General features: G+C 53.6%; 1 protein-coding gene across 1 annotated transcript in view; it reads right to left on the bottom strand.

Moving 5' to 3' along the window:
- Window positions 1-9,839: 9,839 nt before the first annotated feature.
- Window positions 9,840-24,320, bottom strand: part of RXRA (retinoid X receptor alpha) — a 38,743-nt gene continuing 24,262 nt past the window's right edge. Inside the window, 6 exon segments of the mRNA XM_078382707.1 lie at window positions 9,840-14,452; window positions 15,201-15,306; window positions 16,385-16,476; window positions 17,124-17,256; window positions 18,426-18,555; window positions 20,570-20,739. Coding sequence (XP_078238833.1) covers window positions 14,305-14,452; window positions 15,201-15,306; window positions 16,385-16,476; window positions 17,124-17,256; window positions 18,426-18,555; window positions 20,570-20,739 — 779 coding nt within the window. The 3' untranslated portion in view covers window positions 9,840-14,304.

The raw sequence follows: 24,320 nt of genomic DNA, 5'->3' as shown, positions 1-24,320 counted from the left end.
AGACCAGGCTAGTTTCCTTTTTGTTGACAAATGCATGGCTCTAGTGGCCAATTTTGGTAATACATGGCAAAACCACACACTTCTGGATTTTTTTTTCTTTTAACATGCTGTATATAGCATTCACTACTCTATGTGACTTTCAGCATCGGGGGGGGGCTTGGACCCATCCCCCACAGATTCAGGGGTCCTACTAGTAGTCTCTCCCCTTCAAGGGCTCATGCAGCCAGACCCTCCTCAGCTTCCAAACTGAGAAGGATCTTCTTTTGTTCAAGGTGCCGACGGTACTCAGGAGGGCAAACTCTGTGGGCTGCAACTCACTGGCTATTTGGATCTCTGTATGCTTTAGGGAAGGGATGACTGAAGAAGAATCAAAGACGTGTCTTTCCCTTCCTGCCTCTGCACTCCGGCAAGAATTAAACTTCTTGATTGCCCAAGACACAATTCTGTCATTGCACGTGTGCCATCATCTGTCAAATCTTCTTGGAGCGGTTTTCAAGGCTTTTCCAAGGACCAGCCAAGGTTGGTGCTTGGACTGAGTGGGAAGGCCAACTGAAACCTAGGCCTGGCAGCTCCCCTGGCTTGGTCATCATCCACCCATGACCCAGCCATTGGCCACAAAAGAAGAGGAATGAATGCCTCTCTCTCTCCCGTGGCAGGTCCTAAAAACCTGAGCCCCCCCCCCCGCCAGGGTCCCTTCATCTCAGCCTGGAGGTGGGTCCTCTGGTCTGCAGTGCGGCTGGCAAAGGGGACGGCCGCACCTCCTTCCCAGGACGGGACGATCCAGGCTTGCGCCGTGGCCTGCCAAGGGAAAGCTGCCGGCTGAGCAAAGAGGGTGGATGAATGTACTCTGGGTTTGCCAGGTGGCAGCTGGCCACACATGATGTTCCAAGGGAGGCTTTTCTGCAGCTGTGGAACATTCGGGGAAGGCGGGGGGGGGGGTTGGAGAGCGGAGAGAGATGAACTCTGGATTTCTATGAGAACGGCTTCTAGAAGGAGGACTGGGCTGGGCTTCGCTCCCACAAACTCTGCTGTGCTGGTTGTGATGATGAAACGTCGTTCGCCAGCTGCTCCCTGCAGGGCCCCCCGCTTTTGACAAGCAGGCGCCGGACGCCCGAGATCCTTCCACGTTCATTTCATTGGAATGAACGTCTTCGGAAGAGGAGATCTTGGTCCTCCGTGGGCTTGGCCTACCGTCAGCTCAGCCAGGTGAAAGGTTTATCCGAAACACACGCCCACCCTCCGGCTTGCTCTTGCGAGGAACGTTTCCGAAGATGTCGGCTGCTGCGGTCTGCAAGGGCTCCATGAAAAAAATCATTCAAGGACCCTGCCATTGGTCTCCTATATGATCTCAGAGCAGTTAGGGACCAAAGCCAAGCAAGAAACTGACCTGAACGGCCCCTCCAAGCCCTGCACCCTCCAGAGGCTTTCCACTACAGCTCCCATCCTTCCTTTGATGGCCAAAGGAAGAGGGGGGAGTTGTGGTCTAGCCACGGAGAAGGTGATCGGTGAGGTGACAGGGCGCCAACGCAAGGCCTAGCTGAGTTCTTGGTGCTGCAGAGATGATGTTCCCCTTTGAAGCTCTTGGGAGTATCCATGGCTTCTCTTCCACGGTTGTGTCACCCTTTAGATCCGTGGAGGGCAACACAAGGTCCACGCAGCACCAGGACCCATTTTGAAAACCCTCAACCCCCACCCCAGTCCTTAGGGTTTTTTTTAAAACCAAGATATGTTGTTCCTCTCCCTCTTTTCCCCACCCTCGCTGCCTGCCCATCTCTTTCTGACAGCTTCTCGGTCGGTTCTCCCAAAACCTTGCCATGCCATCAGCGAACCTCCAGGCTGGTCTTCCCAGCGGCCTCGGCAAACAGCCGGCCGAGCGTCCTCGCGGGATATGCTGGCCTGTCCCGCCCTCATGGCTGGCTGTTCCTTGCGTTCATGTTTTAGCATTTCCCAAGAGCAGCACAGAATCCGGCTCGAGCCTGAGTTTCGATTCATGAGATTCTCCGGTGGAACGGCGCCCGTCCGACTCCCGCTGAACTTCACGGCTCTTTTAAGAGCTTTGATAAACAAAAATCTTCACAGAGGGAAGTTCTGGTTTTGTGAGGACACCAAAAACTGGTGTTTGCATCCTTTGAACAGAACTCCAGTTTGTCTCAGCTGAGTCGGGAAGCGAGTGGCCCGAGGGAGGGTTGGCGGTGCCAGGGGTGGATGATGGGCCAATTCAAGGCTCCTGGTTTCCCTCCCTTCTTCCTTCTGGTTCCAGAGCCTCAAATCAGATTCCAGCGGGTCACTCCTACAAGCTGAGGGCATCCTCAAAAGTTGCTTTCCTCTCCCCCTCCCCTCCCCACACATAGATGGAGGACTTTTAGGGAATCCGGTTCACCTTCTGATCAGAAAGGACAAGGCCAGCAGAAGGGAGGGGGTTTGGCCAGGGAGGCTGGCCGGTCTTCGAGTATCAAGTCCCAAGTCTGAGTCCCTATTAAAAACAAGCTTTCCCTCCCTCCCACCCCCACCCCCTGTTTCGTCATCTGGACAGCAGGCACATGGGCTACCTGGTCCCTGCCTTCCCCCTTTGAAAGGAAGCGTCGTTTTTAACTGGGAACAACCTTGTTTCTGCTTCTTCATCTGCAGATATCAACCAACCCATGCCTGGCAGGCCTTTCTCGCTGTTCTTTCCCGCCGCCCTGATTCCTGCCCCTCGGATGCCTCCTCTTCCCCCCCCCATTCGCCCGACTCCATGATGATTCTTGCAGGAAACATCTGGAAGCCAAACAGGAATGCAAAGGGGAGAGGGTTTTTTTTTTTTTTAAGGACAAAAAAGAGGGAAAAGGGGGTGGGAGAACGCCATGATTTCTGCCTTCTTGAAACAACGGGCAATGATGCCTTTGAGGGTTTACCCGTCAGTGGCAGATTCCAATCGCGTCGGATGATGTCATTGGGAAACTATGGGGGGAAAAAAACACTGGTTGGTTCTGGGAGGAGAGGAAAAAGATATTAAAAAGCTGGTTTCTGGCACACATGAATCAAGAGGAAAAATGTGAAGGGTCCCGGTTGAGTTTCTGATATTGTCTTCTATTCTCTCTCTCTCTCTCTCTCTCTCTCTGTGTGTGTGTGTGTGTGTGCGTGTGCGGGAAGGGGAGTTAAATCAACGGCCACGCATTACTTACTTGGCTAACCAGAACTGACATCCGACTTGATAGATTATTTCCTTGATCTCTTACTCACTAGAATAGGTCTAAGGTAGGAAGAGGCGCTTAGGAGCTGTGTGCCAACAAACACTTGATGCAGTTCCCATCCCTGGACTGCAAAATGCAAAACTGTAAGGGTGCAAAATAATAATAATAATAACAATTGCACCCAAACTCTCAAAATCCCGCCCAGCAGGAAGAAAAGTTAGTTATTATTTTACAAATGGTTTCCTTGTGCGAGAAAGGAATGAGCCAGGGTTGACCTCCCTGCCAATCTGGAGCCTCGGGATCAAATTCCCAGGCAGAGCCGTGAAATTCAACAGGTAAATCTTGGACCTTGATGCACTCTTCCTGGATCTGACCTACCTTATGAGACTGGTGTGTGATGGAAGAGATGTAAACAGTGCTGAACTAAACAAGGGTTCACTGAAGCCCATTCTCCATTATCAGGGGAAGGCTAAGGAATGGGACTCTCTGGGCCTCCAGAGGTTCTTGGACTACAACTCCCAGAAGCCTTCACCACCACCTCTGCTGGCCAGAATTTCTGGGAGTTGAAGTCCAAGAATCTCTGGAGGCTCAAGGTTGGGGAACACTGGTGTAGTGGATACACTGACGGACGAAGAGGCATGAGAATAGAGTTCGAATTCCTGCTCAGCCATGGAAACTGACTGGGGGAGTGAAACTGCATTACTGCTCCGACTGGGTCATTAGTACTGCTTGTGTTTACCATTGCTCAGAGTGGCATTCGTTTGTTCCTTTTTAGTGTTTGCATGCCTATTGTTTTAATATTGCCTCTTAATGATGCAGGCTCCCTCTTTATACTCCTTGTTCTTAGCTTTACATATGATCTTTTAATGATGTAAAGCACCCTTGTATACTGGCTGTTTTCAGTTTGAAATATTTCCTTTCCAGGCTGCAAGCTGCCTTGGGTCCCTTTTTTTATGGAGAAAGGCGGAGTAAAAATATTTTAAATGAAAAAATAAAATAAAATAGCTGTTCAACCCACTCCTTAAACGTCTCACCTATTGGGGTCGCTAGCATGGAATAGACACAGGGAGTGGGAAGCAACCCTTTTAAAAAGGAGAGATTTGGGGAATATTTTTAAGAGGGCCTGCCTGCCCCGCCCTCTCCAGATGTGAGCCTTGTCCGCCAGCGGTTGTCCCGCACCGTTCCGTTTCTGTGCCTTTCCCAGAATGTTCTGCAAACCGGCTGGAGTGGCCGGCATCCTGCAAACCCTTCGCTGGGAGTTTTTGGGGTTCTTGCTCTGAATTACTTGATGCAAGCTTCACTTTCTTGTTAGCTGAAAACTGAAACAGGGCCAAAAATAACAACCGCCTGTTACTTTGTTACAATGAAGAAAATATATTTGTCTAAAAAAAAAAAGTAACTTTCCAAATGCTAACTACAAACATCAGCTGCAATTGTTCAGAGTGACTGATACAAACCTTATGTCAGCATCTCCGAGATTCCAGCCAATGACTTTGTTAGCCACCCCCCAGTTCATTATATATATTTGCAACATGCATGCACGCGGCCAATACTGTGTTGCAATTAATATTGTTCCTTGTTATGCATTGTTTATTGTTCCAATTTTTTTTTTAAAAAACAGTTTATTGCAACATTTGTGATTTTTGATTGCCTTTGTTTCTGTTTGTAAGTTGCATTAGGGACATCTCCAACATTTAAAATGATTTAATGAAATAAAGAGGGGGGAGGGAGGGGGTCCGAGGCGCCCCCTTCCAGCTGTTCCTCGGGCGCTCTGGATTTCCAAGCAATGCATTTTCTAAATTCTCCACCTCCGATACAACATTTGCCCTGAGAACTCGGAGGGACATTGCATTCTGTTTAGTTTGTTAAAACGAGGGGGGAGGTAACAGGAGGAGGGGGTATATAAACAAGGCAAGCTTCCCAGGCAGAAAGCCTGAGCAAACCTGGCAAAAAAGAGACAGGAGCGTGGGATGATGTGCACGGGGGGGGGGGGGGGGGAGAGCCAGAAAGGAACTTCCGTCCCAGCAGCTGTTGCAGAGAAGATGCTCCGGAGGTCCAAGAAAAACCATCTCCAGGTGGTTTGGTGGGGCGATGCCTCCATCTGCTGGCCGGGTGGCCTGCCACTGGGAAAACGTTTCGGGAGGCTGCCTGCCATCTTACAGCCGGGACCCCCTTTCCCCCATTTGAGGCTGAACGGGGCCACAGTGGGCTGGGTGGATGCCCCTTCTCCTCGAGGGACACTCTCGCCAGGCCCCATCCTTGGTCTCTCCTTGTCCCTGGACCATTCTTTTCAGTTCCCCTTAAGAGGAATATGGACCAAGAAGCATTTTGAAGCATCTTTTGTTTCACCAGGGAAACCAGAGACAGCTGGGCAACATCTGGGGGCCTGGAGTCTCCTTGAGGCAGGCAGGGAGTTGGTCAAATGGGGGGGACACACTCTGCTTCCTTTCTTGGGGGGCTTTTCCCCAAAGGAAGAGGCCCTCGCTTGGTCCTCCCTCCTCTCCCTCCGTCTCCTCCTCCCCCCCCCCCAACTCTGAGCTGCTCATAAGGGCTGGAAGGGTTGCTCCCCTCAAACCCCCACCACCACCTTTTGGGTCCAAGTGTGTGGCTGTTGGAATCTCTCTGTTTATTGGCTTTGTGTGTGTGTGTACATTCTGCACAGGGAAGAGCCACGCTTTGTTTATCCGCTCATGGGCTGCAACAGATGGGCTCCTCTCCCGGCCCGCCCAGCCAAGAAGCGTCTGAGAACTGAGACAGGAGGGGCCACGTTGGCTTCACACGGCTAAATCATCACTTGCTCGAAGAACAGAGTCACAAGGGGGCCTCCAGGGTCATCCAGACCCACCCCCTGATTAAGGCAGGCATCTGAAGCAAAGCAGATTGGATCGAGGGCGGTCCAGTGTCCTCTTGAAGGTCTTCAAGAGAACGCTCCCATGCTTGGAGGCCTCCAAGCGAACACTGGACCGCCCTCAATCCAATCTGCTTTGCTTCAGATGCCTGCCTTGATCAGGGGGTGGGTCTGGATGACCCTGGAGGCCCCCTTCTGACTCTGTCCTTCGAGCAAGTGATGATTCAGTTGTGTGAAGCCAACGCGGCCCCTCCTGTCTCAGTTCTGAGGTGCTTCTTCCATCCCTGACACACTTGGTCGCTCCCTTTCTTTACCCAGGAGCGCAGTTGCTTTTCTTGCCACTCCAACCTGGTGACCCCCTGAAGCAGCGTTTGCCATTTCAGAAAGCAATGAACTACAGACCACGTCTCCAGAAGGACGAAGCGCCATCCAGCATTTCAGGTATATATGAAACAAAAACAGAGACCAAAAAAAACAAAAAACAAACAAAAAAAAAAAACAGAGAGAGAGAGAGAGAATTAATTTTTTTTCAGTTGTTATAATTTAATGTTGTTAACTATTGTTTTTACCGTGTGGCGAACTGCCCAGAATGGCCTTTGAAGCCAGACAGGTGGTATATAAATTAAATAAGCACATCAAGCCAAAGGTATTGCAGTGCCTTTTAGACTCACACCTTTGGTTCATGGGGGGGGAGCTTTCTATGGGGAACAAACCACACCTTCTAGTGGAGAGCACCCAATATCTGGTTTTAAATGGAGGACATGGTGGTGGGGACCACGCATGGCTAAAGGAAGGGTGGAATCTGGATTTAAAAGGATCCATAATTGTGTATTAACACCCTAGTTGTGAGCTTCCACAATGACAGCGGTGTGCATAACACGCGCAGTGGGCTAAAACGGGAACTGGGTCCTTGGACGGCCTTCCGGTGAGGTGGCGTGGAGACAAGGGAGAACGAGGCTGGCACACAGAGGGAAGCATGTCTCTCTTCCTCTCCCGCTCTCTAGGCCATGCCTCACCTCCACCTCTACTCCCCCCCCCTCCTCAACTCGGGGTCTGAATGAGCCAACGTGGCAAAACCACAGCTCCGGCTCCCCACAACAATGGCGGCCTTCCTCGGCTGCAGTTCTCAAAACAGGTCACCAGATGGGAGTGCAGGCCTGGCCTCGGAAAACCGAGGGCGGAAAGGCTCACCCGAAGCTCTGCAGGTAGGAGAGAAGGTTTGCTCGGTTCCTCCTGGACGGAGGGTCTTCCAAGAGGACGCCTCTGCACGGAGCGTTTGAGCCCTCAGCCCCCCCACCCCACCCCCCGACAGGACAGCCAGGCACGGAGAAGATCCATGACTGTTCTCTGCACAAAACTCACATCTTGACATCCTTAGTGAGTGACCGGCTGTCCTTCTGTTCCTTTCTGAACGCGACGGCCAAGGGGTGGAATCTCCCTCTTGCGAAGATCATCTGGACCCGTCACTCCCCGTCACTCCTGAGATGACCGAGCGCCTTGTCCGTGCCCTGGTGGTGTCGCGCCTGGACCTCGGCCGCTGCCCTCCACTGGGTCGTCCTTCTTCATTTCATCCCCTCGCCCTGGCACAGAACGGGCCCGCGTGGTTCTCAACTTCCCACGCTTCTTCTCCCCTTGCCATCATCATCCCAGAGGCCTTGCATTGGTGGCCGATCAGGTCACGGAGCTATTTTAGGATCCTTGTCTTGACCTTAAAAGCCCTACCCTGCTCTGGCACAACGCTTTCCTCTCCAGAGGACGGGGTCTGCAGGTTCTGGCCTTTCGTCGGTCCCTTGGGAGAAAGCGGCATTTCCAGGCTTTGGGGTCCCCCCCCTGGCTTGGCTCCAGGGGTGTGTCCCTCCCCCTCCCAGAGCACCTTCTTACAGAACCAGCCCTGGACCAATTTAGACCAGTTTGAAAACCTGCCTGTTCACTTTGGAGCCCCAAGTGCCGCTGGGGGGGGGCAGGGGAGAGGTGAGAGACCACAACCGGGGTGTGTGTGTGTGCACGCTTTTATTTGAACTTTTAAAGTGGTTGTTCAGCAGTTGGTTTGTGCTTCTTGAACATGGCTTATTCCGAGGAGTTTTATGTTGATGTGCAGCAACCTATATATTCTACAAAGTATACATACACACACATAATATTGAGGATGTTGTTAAATGGGTCGCATGTTTCGCCTTCTTCGCATACGACATCAGACAGCAAATACGCCTGAGGAGTTTCCTTCCAACCTGACTGCACGCTCTGTGCTTTCGGTGAGACCACAGTATGGGAACGTTAGAAAAGAAAAGCCACACACACACACCCCTGTAAACAACAGAAACCCGAATCCTGATCACTGTGTCTCCATCCTGTTCCAGCTGGCTCTGCTTATCCTGTTTCCTCTGAATTCTCTTAAAACTACACATTCTTTCTACACTGAATGTGTGAACGCTGGATTTTGGTAAATTCTTTCTTTCTTTCTTTCTTTCTTTTTGAAAACAACAACAACAACACAAACCTCTCTGCACCTACTTTGGTTTCTGCTTCTTGGCCTTTGAAAGAAAGCAGGGAGTCTGTGCCCCCCCCTTTCCAAGCCTCCTTTAGTGTGGGAACACCGAGCATCGCCTAGCAAATTCAGCCCCAGATCTCCAATTCATGCCAAGACAGACGTTTCTAATCAAAGCTGTGTTGCCCTAAAAAACCCACAAAACAAAACAAACCCAACCCACAACAACAGACACCGGCATCTCTGCATGCTTCCCATCCGTTCCTCTCTGCCTCGGAGCTGACCTTGGTGATGCTGCAGCCATAAAGACATTGACCATTTAACCCCCGACGTCACCGGAGGAAAGCCGAGGAAGGTCCCTTTCGAAGAGGAAGCCCACACTCCCCTCTGCCTCCGGCGTTTCCCTGCCTGCTTATTTATCCCCTTCTGAATGTGCCTCTGGGGTTCTTCGCTTCCCCCTCTGCCCACCCACAACTAGGCCTGGTTCGATTTCTTTTTACACGTCGGTCCAAGGAGGACCTCCACCGCTGAGGATTCCCCAAACCTCAGGTTTCTTAGCCCCTCTGCTGAAGCCGAAAGGAGGGGCAGCCGTGCCTTTGGAGAGGGCCTGTTTGGGCCAGAGAAGCTCCTTTGAGACAAATTCCTCTTTGGAACGGCCCCAACAGCTCCTGTTCACACCTCGCTGAAGACCCTGGAAAGCCACGACCACTCACGGAGTGTGCGGGCCCTGAGCTGTGAGAACGAGGCATCCACACGGCTTCTGGGAACCCGCCTTCCTCCTCTTCCTCCTCTACTCCAGGTGGATTGCGTTTAGTTGGAACTCTCCACTATGTCCTGTCCGTCTTGGGTGTCCCTGCATGGCATAGCCCATAGCTTCTCTGAGTTACTCAAGCCATGACAAGGCAGCATATTACAAATATTTATAAAATATTTGCAAATTACAAAAATTAATGATAAGAGGAAGGCACAGTGGAAGTTTCTCATGCAAAGCCCAAATGGTTTCCTAAAAGGCTTATAATTAATTTAGGACGACTCTAACCTAAAGAGCCTTTAAAAGTAAGTAGAAGACATTATTTGTCACAGCTGAATCTGGGGCCGTAACAAACCATTATCTTAACATTTTAACTTGTTTTAATTTTACCTATACATCATGTATGTCTATGATTTTAAATTGTGCAATGCTCTGATACCAATAAAGAAAGAGGGACCAGGGAGTTTCTACGGCTCAAGAGGAATTCGAACCCAGAACCTAGCCTGTCACTCTATCCACTGCACCACACAGACTATTCCCACAGATGCCATTACCACATAATAAAAGAGAGACAGAAGTACATTATATTTTAAAATGCTCATATATTTTCTTTTTTTACCTTTTTAAAACAATTCTAATACATTTCTTCAAAATACTGGTATTTCCAGCAGATTTTTTTTTATTTACTTTATTTTATTTTTATTTAGTGAACAATAATATACGGTAGTGATTTCACAGTAGAGTAGACCTGCAGGGTAACGCTGCCGGCAGGCAGTGGGCGGGGGATGCAACAAAAGGCCATATTTTGTGTTTCCAAAGGTAGCCGCGGGAATAAAAATCCGTTTGTTTGAAAGAGAATGATTTCCGGATAAAGAGGTTTTCAACACGATCGAAAAGTTATCCTTTGTTCCTGACAGGTGTGCTTAGAGCTGAACATATTAATGAGGTTTAGAACAAATTCTATAAAAGCAGAAAAAAAACAACCCCCCTCCCCAAAAACCAAACCCATTTTCTCCCCCCCCCCCAAGAATATGCAAGGGATAAAATTACATTTGTACAAAAATAGATATTTTAACTCTATTGACGTTTTAGATATTTTGCATACCTTCTCTCTCTTTTTAAAATTTCCTTTTAATTGTTCTTCCTGCAATCCCTTCTAAGTGTCTTTCTTTCTGCTTTTTTTTCTCTCTGCTCAAGCTACGCAATCTATATGGCGAAGGCATCCCGTTTTCCTAAGTGCTGAGAATGGCTAAAGCGGCTGTTCCCTCTGCCTCCTGCTTCTCCTCTCTGCTGTAGCCATCCGTCTTCCTTCCTTCCAAGGCATCGTAAAATAGATGCAACATTTACTTCTCTCCTTGGATTGCAAAGATCTCACGTTGGTGACTGTCAGCTCGGGACAGGGCAGAGGCCGGACTGTGAGCTTCCAATCAAAAATACAGTAGGACCCTTGTATCCACGGGTTCACTTATCCACGGCTTGAAAATAGTAAAAGAAATATCCTAGAAATATATATATATTTCTAATGATGAAATTACCAGAACTGGCCACTAGAGGGAGCCAGAGACCATGCTACGTTTAGCATTTGCTATTATCCGCATTTTTTCAGCATCAGCGGTGGTGGTGGGGCCTTGGAACTGATCCCCCGTGGATACAGGGGTCCTGTTGTATTTGCTTTCAAAAAGCAAATCATAATATGGAGGTTGGGGTGGGGATCGGAAATGAGGGAATTCAAAATTTTTAAAAAGATTGGAGAACAGAAAGGTAACACGAAAAGTGGGTACATTATATGTATATGTGAATGACGGTATTTATACAGTGTATATATCTACACTACATACATGGATACACACACATATGTATCAACTTAAAATGCAGAATGCAACTCCGTTAAGGACAAGGCGGTTGCCAGGCGGTGGGCCTTCGTTCTAGTGAAAGGGGGGGCATCGTTGGGTGGGTGGGACGAGCAGCAGTTGGGGGCCAGCGGAGGTGAGGTGCTCCAGTATCAACACCAGCGAGTCACTGGTAATGCGGACCTCCGGGGAGGCGTAGGCCACTGCAGGCGTCTCTCGAAGAGGGCCCCTCGCCAAGTGCGCGCGCACGCACACCAACCTGCCCCAGCAGCCTTGAGCCAAAGGGGCGCCCCATCCCGTCTTTCACAAGTTCTGCTCTTCCAAACCCTGCCCTGCCGTCCCCTCCCTCACTAGTACCAGGGACACCCAAGAGATGACCCCCCCTCGGGTCTCCAGTCTGCCCCCCCCACGACGGGGTACAGAGTTCTCCAGACCTCTCGGGCAGCAGAAGGATGCCAACGAGCAGATGGGAAAGGAGGGAGAAAGCGCCCCAGGGTGAAGTCAACACATCGGTTTCCAGCATTACCTTGTAGGGCCGCAGAGACAAAACGAAGGGCTGACTGATATAGATATAAATGAAAATCAGGGTGTCAATGGTATTGGCTTTAAGGCTGCAGCAGCCAAGGTGGCAACTGTCTCGCAGGGCTTTGGACCGATCTCCACCAAAAAAAGCAGCGTTCTCTGCCCCCACTCCCCCCCCCATACTCACAAAGGAACCCCATAGGAGTCACCTGCCCTCCACGTGGGTCACTTCATGGCTCTGAAACGGCCCCACCAGCATGTTTTGACAGAACAGCCGATACATCATGGACGGAAACCGGCCAAGCACCCGAGACCCATCAGGCAAAGGGGGTTCGTCTCTCTCCCGCCTTCTCCCCTTTTGAGCCACCACTAAGATCTGAACGGTGAGCGGGGGTCTTCAGGCTCTTAAAACGCAAGCCGGCCGTCCCCCCACTTCCACACGTGGGACCTTTCTGGGAAGGGAAGGGGACGCGATTCTTCAAACCTCCTACCCCTGGCTAAGGCCAGAGAGAGCGCCAGCCAGCGGAAGGGTTTCTAAGCACCAGCGAGCTGGCAACCGAGATGTCGGGGATGGCCAGCGGGCACCCCTCGGCTCCCGCCGCCTGCCCTGCCGCGACTTCCCTCTGCGGGTGGCGGACGCGCCCTCGGTTTCCTGGGTCAGCAAAGCTGGGCAAGGATCTGAGCAACGGGCGAGATGGCCAGGGGAGGGAGCGAGAACCCGTGGAAACGCCAAATGGAAACCTTAAGGAAAGGGGCAGGCCTTTCGCCGGGCGGACGGATTCTTCCTGGAGTAAGGGTGGAAGGGAGGCTCTGGACGTCCCACACGAAGAGCAGCAGCAGGAGCAACTTTGCCCTAAAACACAGGATCTTACAAGACATCTGCTTAACCAATCAGTCAGCAGCGGGACCGGAATAGTTCGTGTCTGGGTGAGGAGTCCACGGGGGGCTGACGTGGTCTGTACGGCCATGGGTGTAACCATCTTCCAGCCTCGCACTCAAAGGAACCTCCAGGGCAGGAACCAACCCCAACCATCTTGCTCTCGGCCCTGAGCCGGGGGACGAAGACCAGCCGCCCTTTCTGCCTCCCTTCTGTCCAATCCACCGACTCCTTCAGTGTTTATTCGGCTTTCACACGCACACGCACACGCACACGCACACGCACACGCACACGCACACGCACACACACACACACACACCCTCAAAAGGTGCCTGCAAAGCCACCTTTTGGCTTAAGGGAATCTGAACTTGACAGGATCCTTCCAACCACAATCCCAACTCGCACACCCTAAAAAAAAACCCAACCCAGTGGACCTTGCTAAGAGTCACCGAGGCTTCCTTACACGGGAACGGTCCAGCTTTCTTTCTGGACGTCTCGCGACGGCATCACGAGGAGAGAAGGCTGCAACTCGCCAAGCTTTGCCTGCCGACTTTAAGAGATGCCGCTGCCGGGCAACGGCGTCCTGCCTGCCTTTGAGGTTCCCCTCGGCTCTGCCACCGCTCACCCGCCTCCCTGTTTCCTGCCCAAAAGGACGGCCTTTGTTCGGCCGGCGATGCGTCCTCTCCGTAGCACCTGCGCGCCCAGCCGAGCGGCTCGCTCCTGCTTTGAGGGCAGAAAAGGGACCCGGTCGCGCTGCAGAGGAGACGTGGGGGCGGAAAAGTCCCAGCTGCGTCACAACCGGGCGGGCCGCGGAAGGGGAGCCACCGAGGAGACCCTCCGAGAAGCGGGCCAGCCTGCCCATGTTGGGGGGGGGTCTTTCCCCCTGGAAAAGAGAGAGGGGGCCCCCGGGGGGGGGGCTTTGCAGAATGAAAGGGACGGGTGGAGTTGCCGCCTTGAGAGCCGCAGCGTTAAAGCAGCCAAAGAAGACCATGTTTGGATGACACCCACGAAAGAGAAAAAGGGGGAGGGGGAAGGAGGGAGGGGGCTTGCCCTTCACACCCACACTCCCCCCCCCAACCACTGGAGGAGCCCGATCCGCTTTTCCACACAGTCCTTTGCTCATAACTCAAAAATGGCTCCAGATTAACATCCCGGAATCGAGGTGAAGAGAATCACATTGGGGGGGAAGAAAACCACAGGGTTTCCGTCTTGCCGCTTTTCCAAAATGGTGGGGGGTCGGCACCCATTTCCTTCTCCCCGCAGTCTTATGGTCGGAAGCGAACCCTCTTCCACCTCGGATGACCCTGCGCGGTTGTGTGTGTGAGAGAGCGTGGGGGCGGTTGTGTGTGCGTGCCTGCGTGTATGTGTGTGTGTGTGTTGGAGCAGGGGAACAACCGAAGCCACAAACATACAGGAGATGAGCAGGACCCGCACTGCAGGCTGTTTAGAAACCCACTTCTGCCCAGGATTTGGGGTGGGGGGGCAGTTGGAGCGCCAGGGGAGGAAGGCGCCTGTTGCACACTGAAAAGCCACATTGTCTCTCCGTCCGTGAAAGGGAGAGCAAAAGTCAATCATCCTATCCTCGAACGCGCAGAGGTGGCGAAAGCGGCAAACCGGCCAAGTCAACAGCGTCACCTGACAGCATCACAGAGACAGCAGCAGGCAGCGTCTCTTGCGCCCTGGATGAGGAGGAAGAGGAAGGTGGTGGCGGTGGCAGCGGAGGGACCGAGGTGTCACGGTGGCGGCGGCGGCGGCGGCCTGCTTGGACAGAAGAAGAAAAGGGGCGGATCCTTGCCTTTTAAGTCATTTGGTGAGGCGCTTCCAGCATCTCCATCAAGAACGTGTCGATCGGCGTGTCCCCGATGAGCTTGAAAAAGAAGAGGTGCTCCAGGCATTTCAGGCCGATGGATCGGAGGGCCGGCAGGCGGAGCAGGAGCTTCGCGAACCTGGAAAGGAACCCGGAGGGTGAGCGGGAAACGGCTCCCTCCCGCCGCCCCCCCGCCCCTGCCTCCCCCCTTCCTGGCGGGGGCCCTTCCTGCTCCCACCCAGCCAGTTCCAAGGGCATCCGAGTCACCTGACAGGCCCAAGTCAATGAAAATGACACCGGGTGGTGGTGGGGAGGCACCGACAGCCCCCCCATGAGCTTTGGGAGCAAGACAGCGCACCCGAACACACACACACACACCGGCGGCCTGGACTCTTGCTTGCACCCTTGCGGCTTTCCAAGCAGATTTGGAAAGAGGCTTCCTGGTTCCTCCCTGAGTCTCAATGGGGCCCAAGCCTGTCCGTAAGATCAGCTTCCTGTCCCTGTCACCATCATCAATCATCATCATCATCATTTTAGGACTGCAGAGCTGAAACTGACCCTCTAGAAGATCACCCCGTCCAGCCCCCCTGAGTCGGGGGAACGACTCCCTGAGACAGCAAAAACAGAGAGACCTCCCGTTCCAGGGGAAGCGAACGGCGCCTGGACTTTAGGAGAGCCGTCCGAGGTTCTGAGTGTCTTGCGAGGAGAGGAGCGCAGCCCCTTTGGCAGCTCGGACGAGAACGGCCCTGGGAACGTCGGCCTGGCCACCCCCTCCGCGGCACCGCCCTGCTTGTTGAGAAGGAGACCGCCGCGCGAGGCCCTGAGTCGCGAGGGAGCAGCTTCCCTGGTGGGGCGCACTACGTGGCCTCGAAGAGACAACGGCTTACCTGCCCGGCTGGTCGGGGTATTTGTGTTTGCAGTAGGCCTCGAGCGACGCGTAGACCTTCTCGCGCAGGGCCTCCACCTCGGCCGGATTGGAAAGCCCCTTCGAGTCTGCAAGAGAGGAAAGTTGCCGAATGAAGCTAGGAAATCTGGGGGAAGTCCCAAGGGCTCTGGAAGTGGGGGGGGGGAGCTGACGGTTTTCAAGAATGCTTTTTAGGCTGAAACATTTAAGGCCGGCCCAGCCTCTGCCCTGTGAGGTGGGGGGGGGGACAGGCTTTGGGGATTGGGAAAAAATCCAGTTCCTGCCACCAAAGCAGAAAGGAGATTTGAGAGCTGGAACATGGAGTGGCAGGCTGACTCATGGGAGATAAAGTGAAGGAAGCGGGGGGGGGGGGGGGAGGCATTCTCGAAGGCTTTCATGGCCAGGATCCGATGGCTGTTGAAGATTTTTCGGTCTGTTTGGCCATGTTCTGGAGGTTTTTCTTCCTACGTTCCACCAGTCTCTCCCCCTTATCACAACAATATACCCACAAAAAAATAAATAAATAAAAACAAAAACAAAAACAAACAAAACACAATTGATCACCATAATCACCCAATCTCCTGAACAGGACAAAAAGCTGATCCCACAGCTACAAGTATCCCATACACTACACCAGAACACAGACACAGAGTTCGGTCCTCTGAAGCTGCCGGCCACAGAGCCTGGAGAAACGTTAGGAAGAAAAACCTCCAGAACAGGGCCAAACAGCCCGAAAAAAAGCGTACAACAACCGAAAAACAAAGGCCCCGGATTAAATTATACAGGAGGCATCTCCCCCAAGGCATCGCTCCACTTCAGAGGATTTCGTAAGCAGCCAAATCCAATTACACTCTGATTAAATTCAGATTTTTGGGGTTGATTTCCTCTTGATTCCCCAAACATGGTTGTTCTTATCCTCGCCCCTGAGCGCGCCCTGGTGCCACTCTGCCGGGGAGTTTAAGATGATCGGAGAAACAGCTTGCAAGGTTCGAGGCTGCCGCCCCGCCCGTCCCAAGATGGCTTTTTGGGAGGCAGGCTCCTCGTGTCGGGAAGCCCGGTGGCCCCTGGACGTGGCCCGATCGTGGGGGTGGGGGGGCCCTCCCCGGACAAGGCGAACCGGGCCCCGAGCAGAGGATCAAGAAGGGCGGAAAAAGGGGCTCCACCTACCGGGGTTGAAGAGGACGATGGCTCGTAGGCAGCCGAGCTCCGTCTTGTCCATCTGCATGTCCCTCATTTTCGACACGAGCTCCGTCAATACTCTGCGCGGACACAAGAAGTCAAGCCTAAGGGGCTGAGCCCACCTCCCTGAGCTTTGCCATTCTGCGTTTTTCACAGGGCAGCAAAAGCGAACTTGTGGAGTTGGAAACATCTTAAGCCAAGAACCCTTTGCTGGTCTGCCCTTCTTTCAGTTGGACATTTCTGGTTGTGATCCTCTTTTCTGTTTCTCTTTTCAGTAGGAGAGCCAGAAATGGTTTTCCCTGAAATTTAATGTGCGGAGGGACCCTCTTCTCCATGGGATCAGTATCCACTGGTTCACATATCCATGGTTTGAAAAATATTAAAAATATAAAAAGAAGTCCTAGAAATCTATATTGCTAAAGGTCGAGTTACCAGAACTGGCCACTAGAGGGAGAAAGAGGCCATCTTATGTATAGTAATTTGCTATTAAAATAGCATCCACGATTTTCAGCATCCGCGGGGGAGCTTGGAATGCATTCCCCATGGATATAGGGGGTCCCCTTGTATTTTCCCCAGTCGTAGATGGGGTTGGGCTTCTGATTGTGTGAAAGGGGTGTTGCAAAAGAACGATCTAAGCGGTTTGCTCCCCCTTTTTCTTGCCGAGGAGGGGGGCGGGCGGGGGGCCTCCCAACCCCCACCCTCCTCCAGTCAGCTGCCTTTGGCCCACCTGTCAAAGATGGCGCCGACCCCCGCACTGTGGGCACTGTTCCGATGGACGTGGAGCCCCGTGGCGAGCAGGATCCCGTCTTTCACAGCTATCGACCGGTGGGAGAAGGATGCAATTAGCAATTCGTTCCAGCCTGGAGAGAAAACCAAACACAGAACCGGGGGGGGGGGGTGAAGAGAGAGCGAGAGCAACCCTTCCCTCCTTGGCCCCCTTCCCCCCCCCGAGTCTAACACGGTCTCAGGTACCTGCATGGACCCCATCCCTCAGTGTCCAAAATCAACCCTGGATGTAGACAAGCGGTGTTTGAAGTCTCTCTCTCTCTCCCCCCTTTATAAGCTTGCATTACCAGAGGCTGCCCCCTCTGTCTGCCCCCCCGCCTCCCTTAGTCGTCACCCTTTACGGGCAGGGGATTAAGACCTGAGGGGAGGGTGGCTCGCCTGGGACTCTCCTCTGAGCGCACAGCGGAGCCCAGATGAACGGGTTCCTCCCGTCCTGCGCCTTCCCTGTGGCTCTCGCTCGCTCTGCCCTGCCTTTCGCACCTCCTCCTTCCTCTCTTTTTCCCCTAGTAGATCTTTCCACCCGAGGGCCAGGTTTGGTTTTCAGGGAGTGGGTGGAAGCTTTAGTTTCTCTTGTGCTTCAGCACCGGGCAGGCACCTGCGCATTGATAAACCAGTGTCTAAAAGCCGCCTGTAGGTGCCCGAGGAGAGGAGGACCGGAAAGCAGCAAAGCGGGCAGGGTTGGGGGGGGGCACCGGAAAGACCCCTGACCTGGAACATTCCCCTTGCGAGGAAGCGCTACCAGGAATGGGGACCTTGGTAAAGAAGAAAAAAAGGGCTCAATAAAGGGGGGTGCCAGGTGTAAAAAAAAAAAACCACAACACTGCACAACAGGAATGGCGAGGCAACCATTGGGGCCTGACTGATGAGCCCGCTGCTTCTCAAGGCGTACAACAATAATTGGGGGGGGGAGAGAGGCACAAAGGACATCGGGGGGGCCACCGTGCCAAACCGCTCATGGGTTGTGTTTATTTTTGTACAATGTTCGTCAGTAGGGAACAGAACCGAGGGTGCTTTCTCTGCCATTGGAAAGCAGGCCGAGAGCAGGGTGCAAAATTCCAACTGAAAGACGGGGTTTCAGGAAAGGCTTTGGAAGCCCCTTTCATTTCAACGCAGCCACCACAGCAGCCACCACAGAAGCGGGCACCGGGAGGGAGGGGGGGCCTTGTTCTGGAAGCCAACGGAATGGCCGGCCGAGTCCAGTCCTGGCCCCCCCCGATCTTGGTCAGCGGCGCGTCCCACTCACCGGCCCGGAGCAAGATGACCTGGTCGTCCAGGGGCAGTTCGGAGAAGTGGGGGACCCTCTTGGCCCACTCCACCAGCGTGAAGAGCTGCTTGTCGGCCGCCTGGCAGATGTTGGTGACGGGGTCGTTGGGCTGCCAAGGAGGAGAAGCCAGAGAGGGGTCGGTTGGGGGGCCAGGAGCCGAAGGGGGCGGGCAGGAGGGACCCCACCCTGCTCCCCATCCAACCAGGGGCGGAGGCAGGGCGCGAGGGCCGACCCACCCTCGTGGGCAGCCTGGCCAGGAGCCGCGCCCGGGGAATCCCACATTCCCATTCCCTCCTCGGCTGCAATGGATCTCCTTTGTGGGAGCCTGTCCCCCTGATTCCCACCCACGCCCCCCGAGGGATGCACGCCGCTTGGGAAGATGTTGTTAGTCCCAGGGCCGTCTCAGCCGTTCCGTGCCACGCCTCGTCCTCCTAATTGCCCCTGGGGTTGGATCCCCGGGGTAGGAAAGACATTCCCCCGCCCCGCCCGGCATGCACTGATCCTCCCCGTGCACAGCCACCGATACAGGGTGGGAGTCACCGCCGCTCCTCCGTCTCCGGGAGCCCAGAGGAGCCCCTGGCCTCCCTCTCTTTGGATGCAGCCGGCAGCGTCCCTCCTCCTCCTCCCAGCCATGCGTGCTGAATTATGCAGGAAGCCACATTCAATTTGCTAAAAGAGGCCGGCAGAGAGACTGGGCCAGAAGCAGCCATTTATTTCAGCTCCATTTCCTCTCCGGGCCTCCCTCCCTGCCTGCCTCTCCCCCGAAAGCCTGTCGCAAGTCTCATTACATCTCTCCTGAAGTCTATTGAATCTTGATCGCTGCCAGATCGTGGGTGCCAGGAGTAACGGGAGTCCTGGCTTTTTCGCTCCCTGGCCCCCCTCCGAGGCTTTCGCTTCATGCGGGGCCCGGGAGCTGGTCTGAGCCAGCCAGCAAGCCCTGCACTCCAGGAAGGGACAGTTACGGACTCCCTCGGGTCACCCAGGAAAAGACACCTCTAGCTAGTTTTGCTTTAAAAAAAAAAAAAAAAAGTTTGAGGGGCTGGGGTGGGCTTCAGGAAACCCCAACCTGCCTAAGACAAAGCCAACCCCCCCCCCGGAGGCATCCAGCCCTTGAAAACCCACTTTTTCTTTTCTGCTAGAGAGGCTGTAAAGGTGCTTTTGGGGTGACCCTTGGGAGCCCCAGGACAGCACATCGGCCTGCCTCTGAGGTCTCGCCTTCTGATGGGGCCAGCCGTCCTGAGCCACCACCCGGCACGCCCAGAAAGCGGCCTCGAACCCGAGGTTCACGTTCACGACAAGGGCCAACATGTATTTATGGGCAGAAGAGGCATTCGGTGGCTACACTGGGAGAAGGATCTTGGGATCGTTGCCGATCACAGGCTGAATATGAGCCCTCAGGGTGACGGGGCTGCAAAAAAGGCAAATGCTATTTTAGGATGCATCAGTTTATAGACTCCAAACCCCCATGAAATATTAGTCCCCCTCTGTTCCGCACTTGGTGAGGCCCCATCTGGAGTCCTGTGTCTAGTTCTGGACACCATCCGTTAAGAAGGGCGATGACAACCTGGAGCAAGTTGAGAGGAGGGCAGCCCGGAGGATCAGGGGGGGCTGGAAACCAAGCCCCTGGAGGAGGAAAGATGGAAAGGTCTGGGCATGCGTTTCGCCTTGAGTAAAGAAGACCGAGGGGGGGGGAGATAGGGTGGCATTTTTCAAAGACGTGAGAGGTCCTCCTACAGAGGAGAGTTCCCAATCTGCTCTCGATCCTCCCCGAGTACAAGGCAGGTAATAATGGGCTCAGGTTACAGGAAAGCAGATTGAGACTGAATATTGGGGGGGGGGGAATCTTAACTATTAGAGCCGTGAGACAACAGGACCTCAGGGGGAGGTGGTGAACGCTCCAACCCTGGAGGTCTTTGAGAGAAAACAGGGCCACCCTCTTTCAGATCTGCTTGGATTGGAGTCCCTGCCCTGAGCAGCAGCAGCAGCAGCAAAGGGGGGGGGGGGTTTGTAGTCGATGGCCTTCAAGGCCCCTTCCGTCTCCCATCATTCTAGGATTCTAACCCTCCTCTCAGCTCGCAGACAACACAAGACGGCAGCAGGGGGGGGGGGAGATTGTCCCATACCGAGTTCGGGGCGAGGCCCATGTTCGCTTCGATGTACGTCTCCGTCTTTGGCTCCACGGCCAGTTCAGCTTCTAGGATCTTCTCGACCGGCATGTCCTCGTTCGCGTTGCTGGTGGACTCGACCTCGTTCTCGTTGCGATCCTTCCCTCGCTGCCGTTCCTCCTGCACAGCTGGCCATGCCAACCGAAGGGGGACGAAAAGAGCAGAGAGGTCAGTCGGGGGCTTCCCGAGCCAGAGGTCTTCGCTGAAAACGGGATGCAGGGATTCTCCGGGTCCGCAGCCCCCCCAAGACCCCCGAGAGAAAAGCGTGAACAAGGGGGGGGGCACACAGAGGGACGGCCACGCCGGTCAGCCAGTTCCCGTCCTTCAAAAGCCACTGGCGAAGCAAAGAGAGAATTTCCCCAAGACCGTGTCGCCTACTGATAGCGATTCAAGGAACATTAAACTGTGCCAGGTTTTTCCTAGACATTTGAAAGAACTGGGGATATTTTCAAGACGAGACGCCAGCTACCACCTGGTTCAGAACAGCGCGCCAGGCCGGGTGGGAATGCTGCAGGGCCTTACGGTCCAGAACCCGATTAGTTATACCCAACAGCCTCAAATATATCAGCACAAATCCAGCTGTTTGCCTACAAGCCCACTGCTGTACTTCCTGTTACACATCAGTCACACACGTTGGCACGGGAGGAGAAGCACAAACAACACCATCTTAACTAGCAGCACATTCCTGCTGAAATTCCCATCCACAGACCGACACCAGTGTTGCTTATTCAACTGGATTCTGGCCACCGTGCCTACTGCGACAGCCTAAGACAGGAAAGCACATTTGTCCACTAAAGTAGGGAGGAGAAATAGAGTCATAGCTTTGTCACGCCAGAAGCTTGAATGCCAATAAAGGCCACCGAGGCCGACCTCTTGCCGGTACGGGAATCCGGGCAGACGGGCGCCCAACCTGTGTCAAAATCCTCCCCAAAGGAGAGACACCCCACATCTCTGTGGTTGAAGGAGATCATCATTTAACGGTGGAGAACATGCCTTCTGGGTGTTCTTAAGGGACCGAGACCATTTGGAAGGCATTCGTCCGGGTTTATATCCCTTTTGCTGTCGAATTAGTCACTGGCCCTGAACTCAGTTATTCACAGCACTGATGATAAAAAGGGGGTTTTAATAGTAGAGCAGGCAAGAATGAAGGGTTCCTTGCCTGGGTCCCCTCTTGCAGGCACACCATATAAACACTGCAAATTTGGTGAAGGAAATTAAGAGCAGCTTGGTTTTTCTGCGCATTACTCAGGGCAGACACTAAAAACCAAAATACAAGTTCTCTGAACTAAATCTTTAGTTTTTAAGGATCCTAATTCTCCCCAAAGCACTCCTCAGCCCCCTCCCAGCTTAAGATGTCCATTTCCAGCCCGTTTCTTGGGAGGTTGGGCTCGGAGAGGACCGTCCCCTTCTCCTTCTGCCAGCCGAGAGGGGAATAACTTGAAAGTAGGCACGGAGCAGAAAACCCACAATCTGTGCTCAAAAGGGGACAAACCGGCCACCCTCACAACAGACGGAACAGACGCGAGGACGAGTCGGGACCTACAGGGGCTAAAATGAAAGAAAACGGGCATTTCTTCTGTTTTCTTTTTATGTCCAATAACATTTTTTAAAAGAGAGAAAGATCTAGATTCGTGGGCAAACCCCTCTGCCCTGAGGAAAGCAGGGACCACTGAGGTAATTGTGCCATTTAAGTAAGCATTTTTTAAATCCAGCGCCCACCCCCCTCGTCCATCAGCAGCACAGAACCTGAGGGCCCCCTCGCTTCATAGGCAGAAAGGTCCAGGCACGCCGTCTCCAAACGCCCACCAGGCAAAAGGATGAAAAGTCACTTTTTAAAAAAAGCACGGAGCCAATCTGATGGGGAACGTTCGAAGGGTGGAGGCCTCGAGTGAGAATCATGCTGCCAGAAAGGAGCAACGCTCAGGCGTTGGCGTTTCAATAATTCACCATGCCCTGCAAAGACTGCCAGACAGAGAGAGAGAGAGAGAGAGAGAGAGAGAGAGAGAGAGAGAGCGAAGCAGCCAAGATTTCCATCAAAATTAGTTTTCTCTTTCTTTCAAGCATAAAATAATCTGCCCCAACAGGTATAGTGTCAGGAAGAACCTTTTTTCCTTTAAAAAAAGAAAGCTAAAAAACATTTTGATTGTAAGCAGTTTTTTTTTTTAAAAAAAGCTGGAGTTTAGGAACACCAGACGCCCATTTTCACGGATGCGAGCCAAGGGGTGACAAGGATCAGGGCTTGCATCCCCCACCGGGCATCCTAGAAGAGAGTGGGCCGTTTCTTAGAGTCGCCGCCTTCGGGGCTGCTGTGACATCGCAGGATCCCCACGCAATTCCACACACAAGGTTCGTCACGGATGCCACGGCGATGATGATTGCAGCCCCAGGTCGGGGTGCAGGACAGGCGTTATCCTTTTGGAGGGCCCAACGTTTGCACCAGAGATCAACCTTAGGTTTAAGCGGAGGACTCCAGCGGATCCTCCTCTCAGACATGCAAAGGAGGAGGCGGTGGTGAGGTGGGGCGGGTGGGGAAACAAACCCCACAGGACCCCTTCCATCCCCGTGGATGGAAAGACCACACCCTCCAACCTGCCTTTGCCTGGCAGGGGCTCACCCGCCCGTGGCTTTTCCAGACTGCGCCTGGCCACGGGAATGGAGACGGGGGAGAGGACCTTGCCAGGTGACTCAGAAGGAGACCCAGAGGAGAGCATGGGCTTTCTGCTGGGGAAAAAAAAAACGAGTGGGGCTCATCCACTGGGCCACAGACCCCTTTCGGTCTGGCCCTACGGCCCGAAAAACAGCCCCTGCCAGGAAGCAAACCATCCGGTCACCAGGAAACCTTGGGCCTTCCAAAGAACACACGCATGTGCCCCCCCATGCGCGCCCGCATGCCACGGGTGTGACACGAACGATACGGAGATGCTCAGATCCCAAGCGAGGGGCCCGCAGCGCTCCTCCAGAGGAGGCCCAGGATCCATCGCAGCCGCAGGCGAGGGAATGCGCTCCGGATGGAGAAAGTGCCCCTCGGGCCGTCGGATGCGCCGGGTGGGTGGCTTCGGCGCATGGAAGGGGTGGTGCAGGGTCCTCGAGTGGGAGGCAGGGAGGGAATCATTATGGGATGCTGGTTAGTAACCCAGAGAGGGAGGAAAGCAAGGGTGTCTTTGCAGAGAGAGGCACAAGTAGGCAAGGCATCTATGGGATCAAATGCTCCGTAGGCTGAGCGAGCGTTCTAGGTGTCTGCAACTTTTATTAACCCAGCCAGTGAGAGATACTCCTCAAGAGGCCCATGGTAATGGGGGTGTGCGCTGCTCGGGGATCGCTCTTATGCTCTGAAACAGCAGCAGCATCTCATACTGCAATGGAAAGAAGCGGGGAGGGGGGGAGGCAATGCAGTATTACCCGGGGGGGCTCTCTCCTCCTTTCCCACTGGCCCTGCCTCTCTCCAATCTCGTACCCCCCCCCCAGAGTCACAGAACTGAGGACTCAAAAGTCATCTAGTCCACTCCCATGGCTAACAGGGAGGGGGACCTGATTCGCGGGACTTTCTGTCAAGTTGGACTGAAGTCGCATCAGCGAATTGACTCAGTTTTTTCTTTCTTTCTTTGTTTCAAGGTCTCCGGACACAACTTGATAAGCCACCCACCCCTGCCTCTTTTTTTTTCTTCTGGGGGGAAAAAGCTTGTTTCGAATCGGGACTCAAGACTTAGGG

The sequence above is a fragment of the Pogona vitticeps genome, chromosome ZW-PAR (assembly GCF_051106095.1).
Source record: "Pogona vitticeps strain Pit_001003342236 chromosome ZW-PAR, PviZW2.1, whole genome shotgun sequence".
NCBI classification, from domain to species: Eukaryota; Metazoa; Chordata; class Lepidosauria; order Squamata; family Agamidae; genus Pogona; species Pogona vitticeps.
The sequence above is the reverse complement of the archived record's forward strand: the minus strand, read 5'-3'. Positions and strand labels throughout refer to the sequence as shown.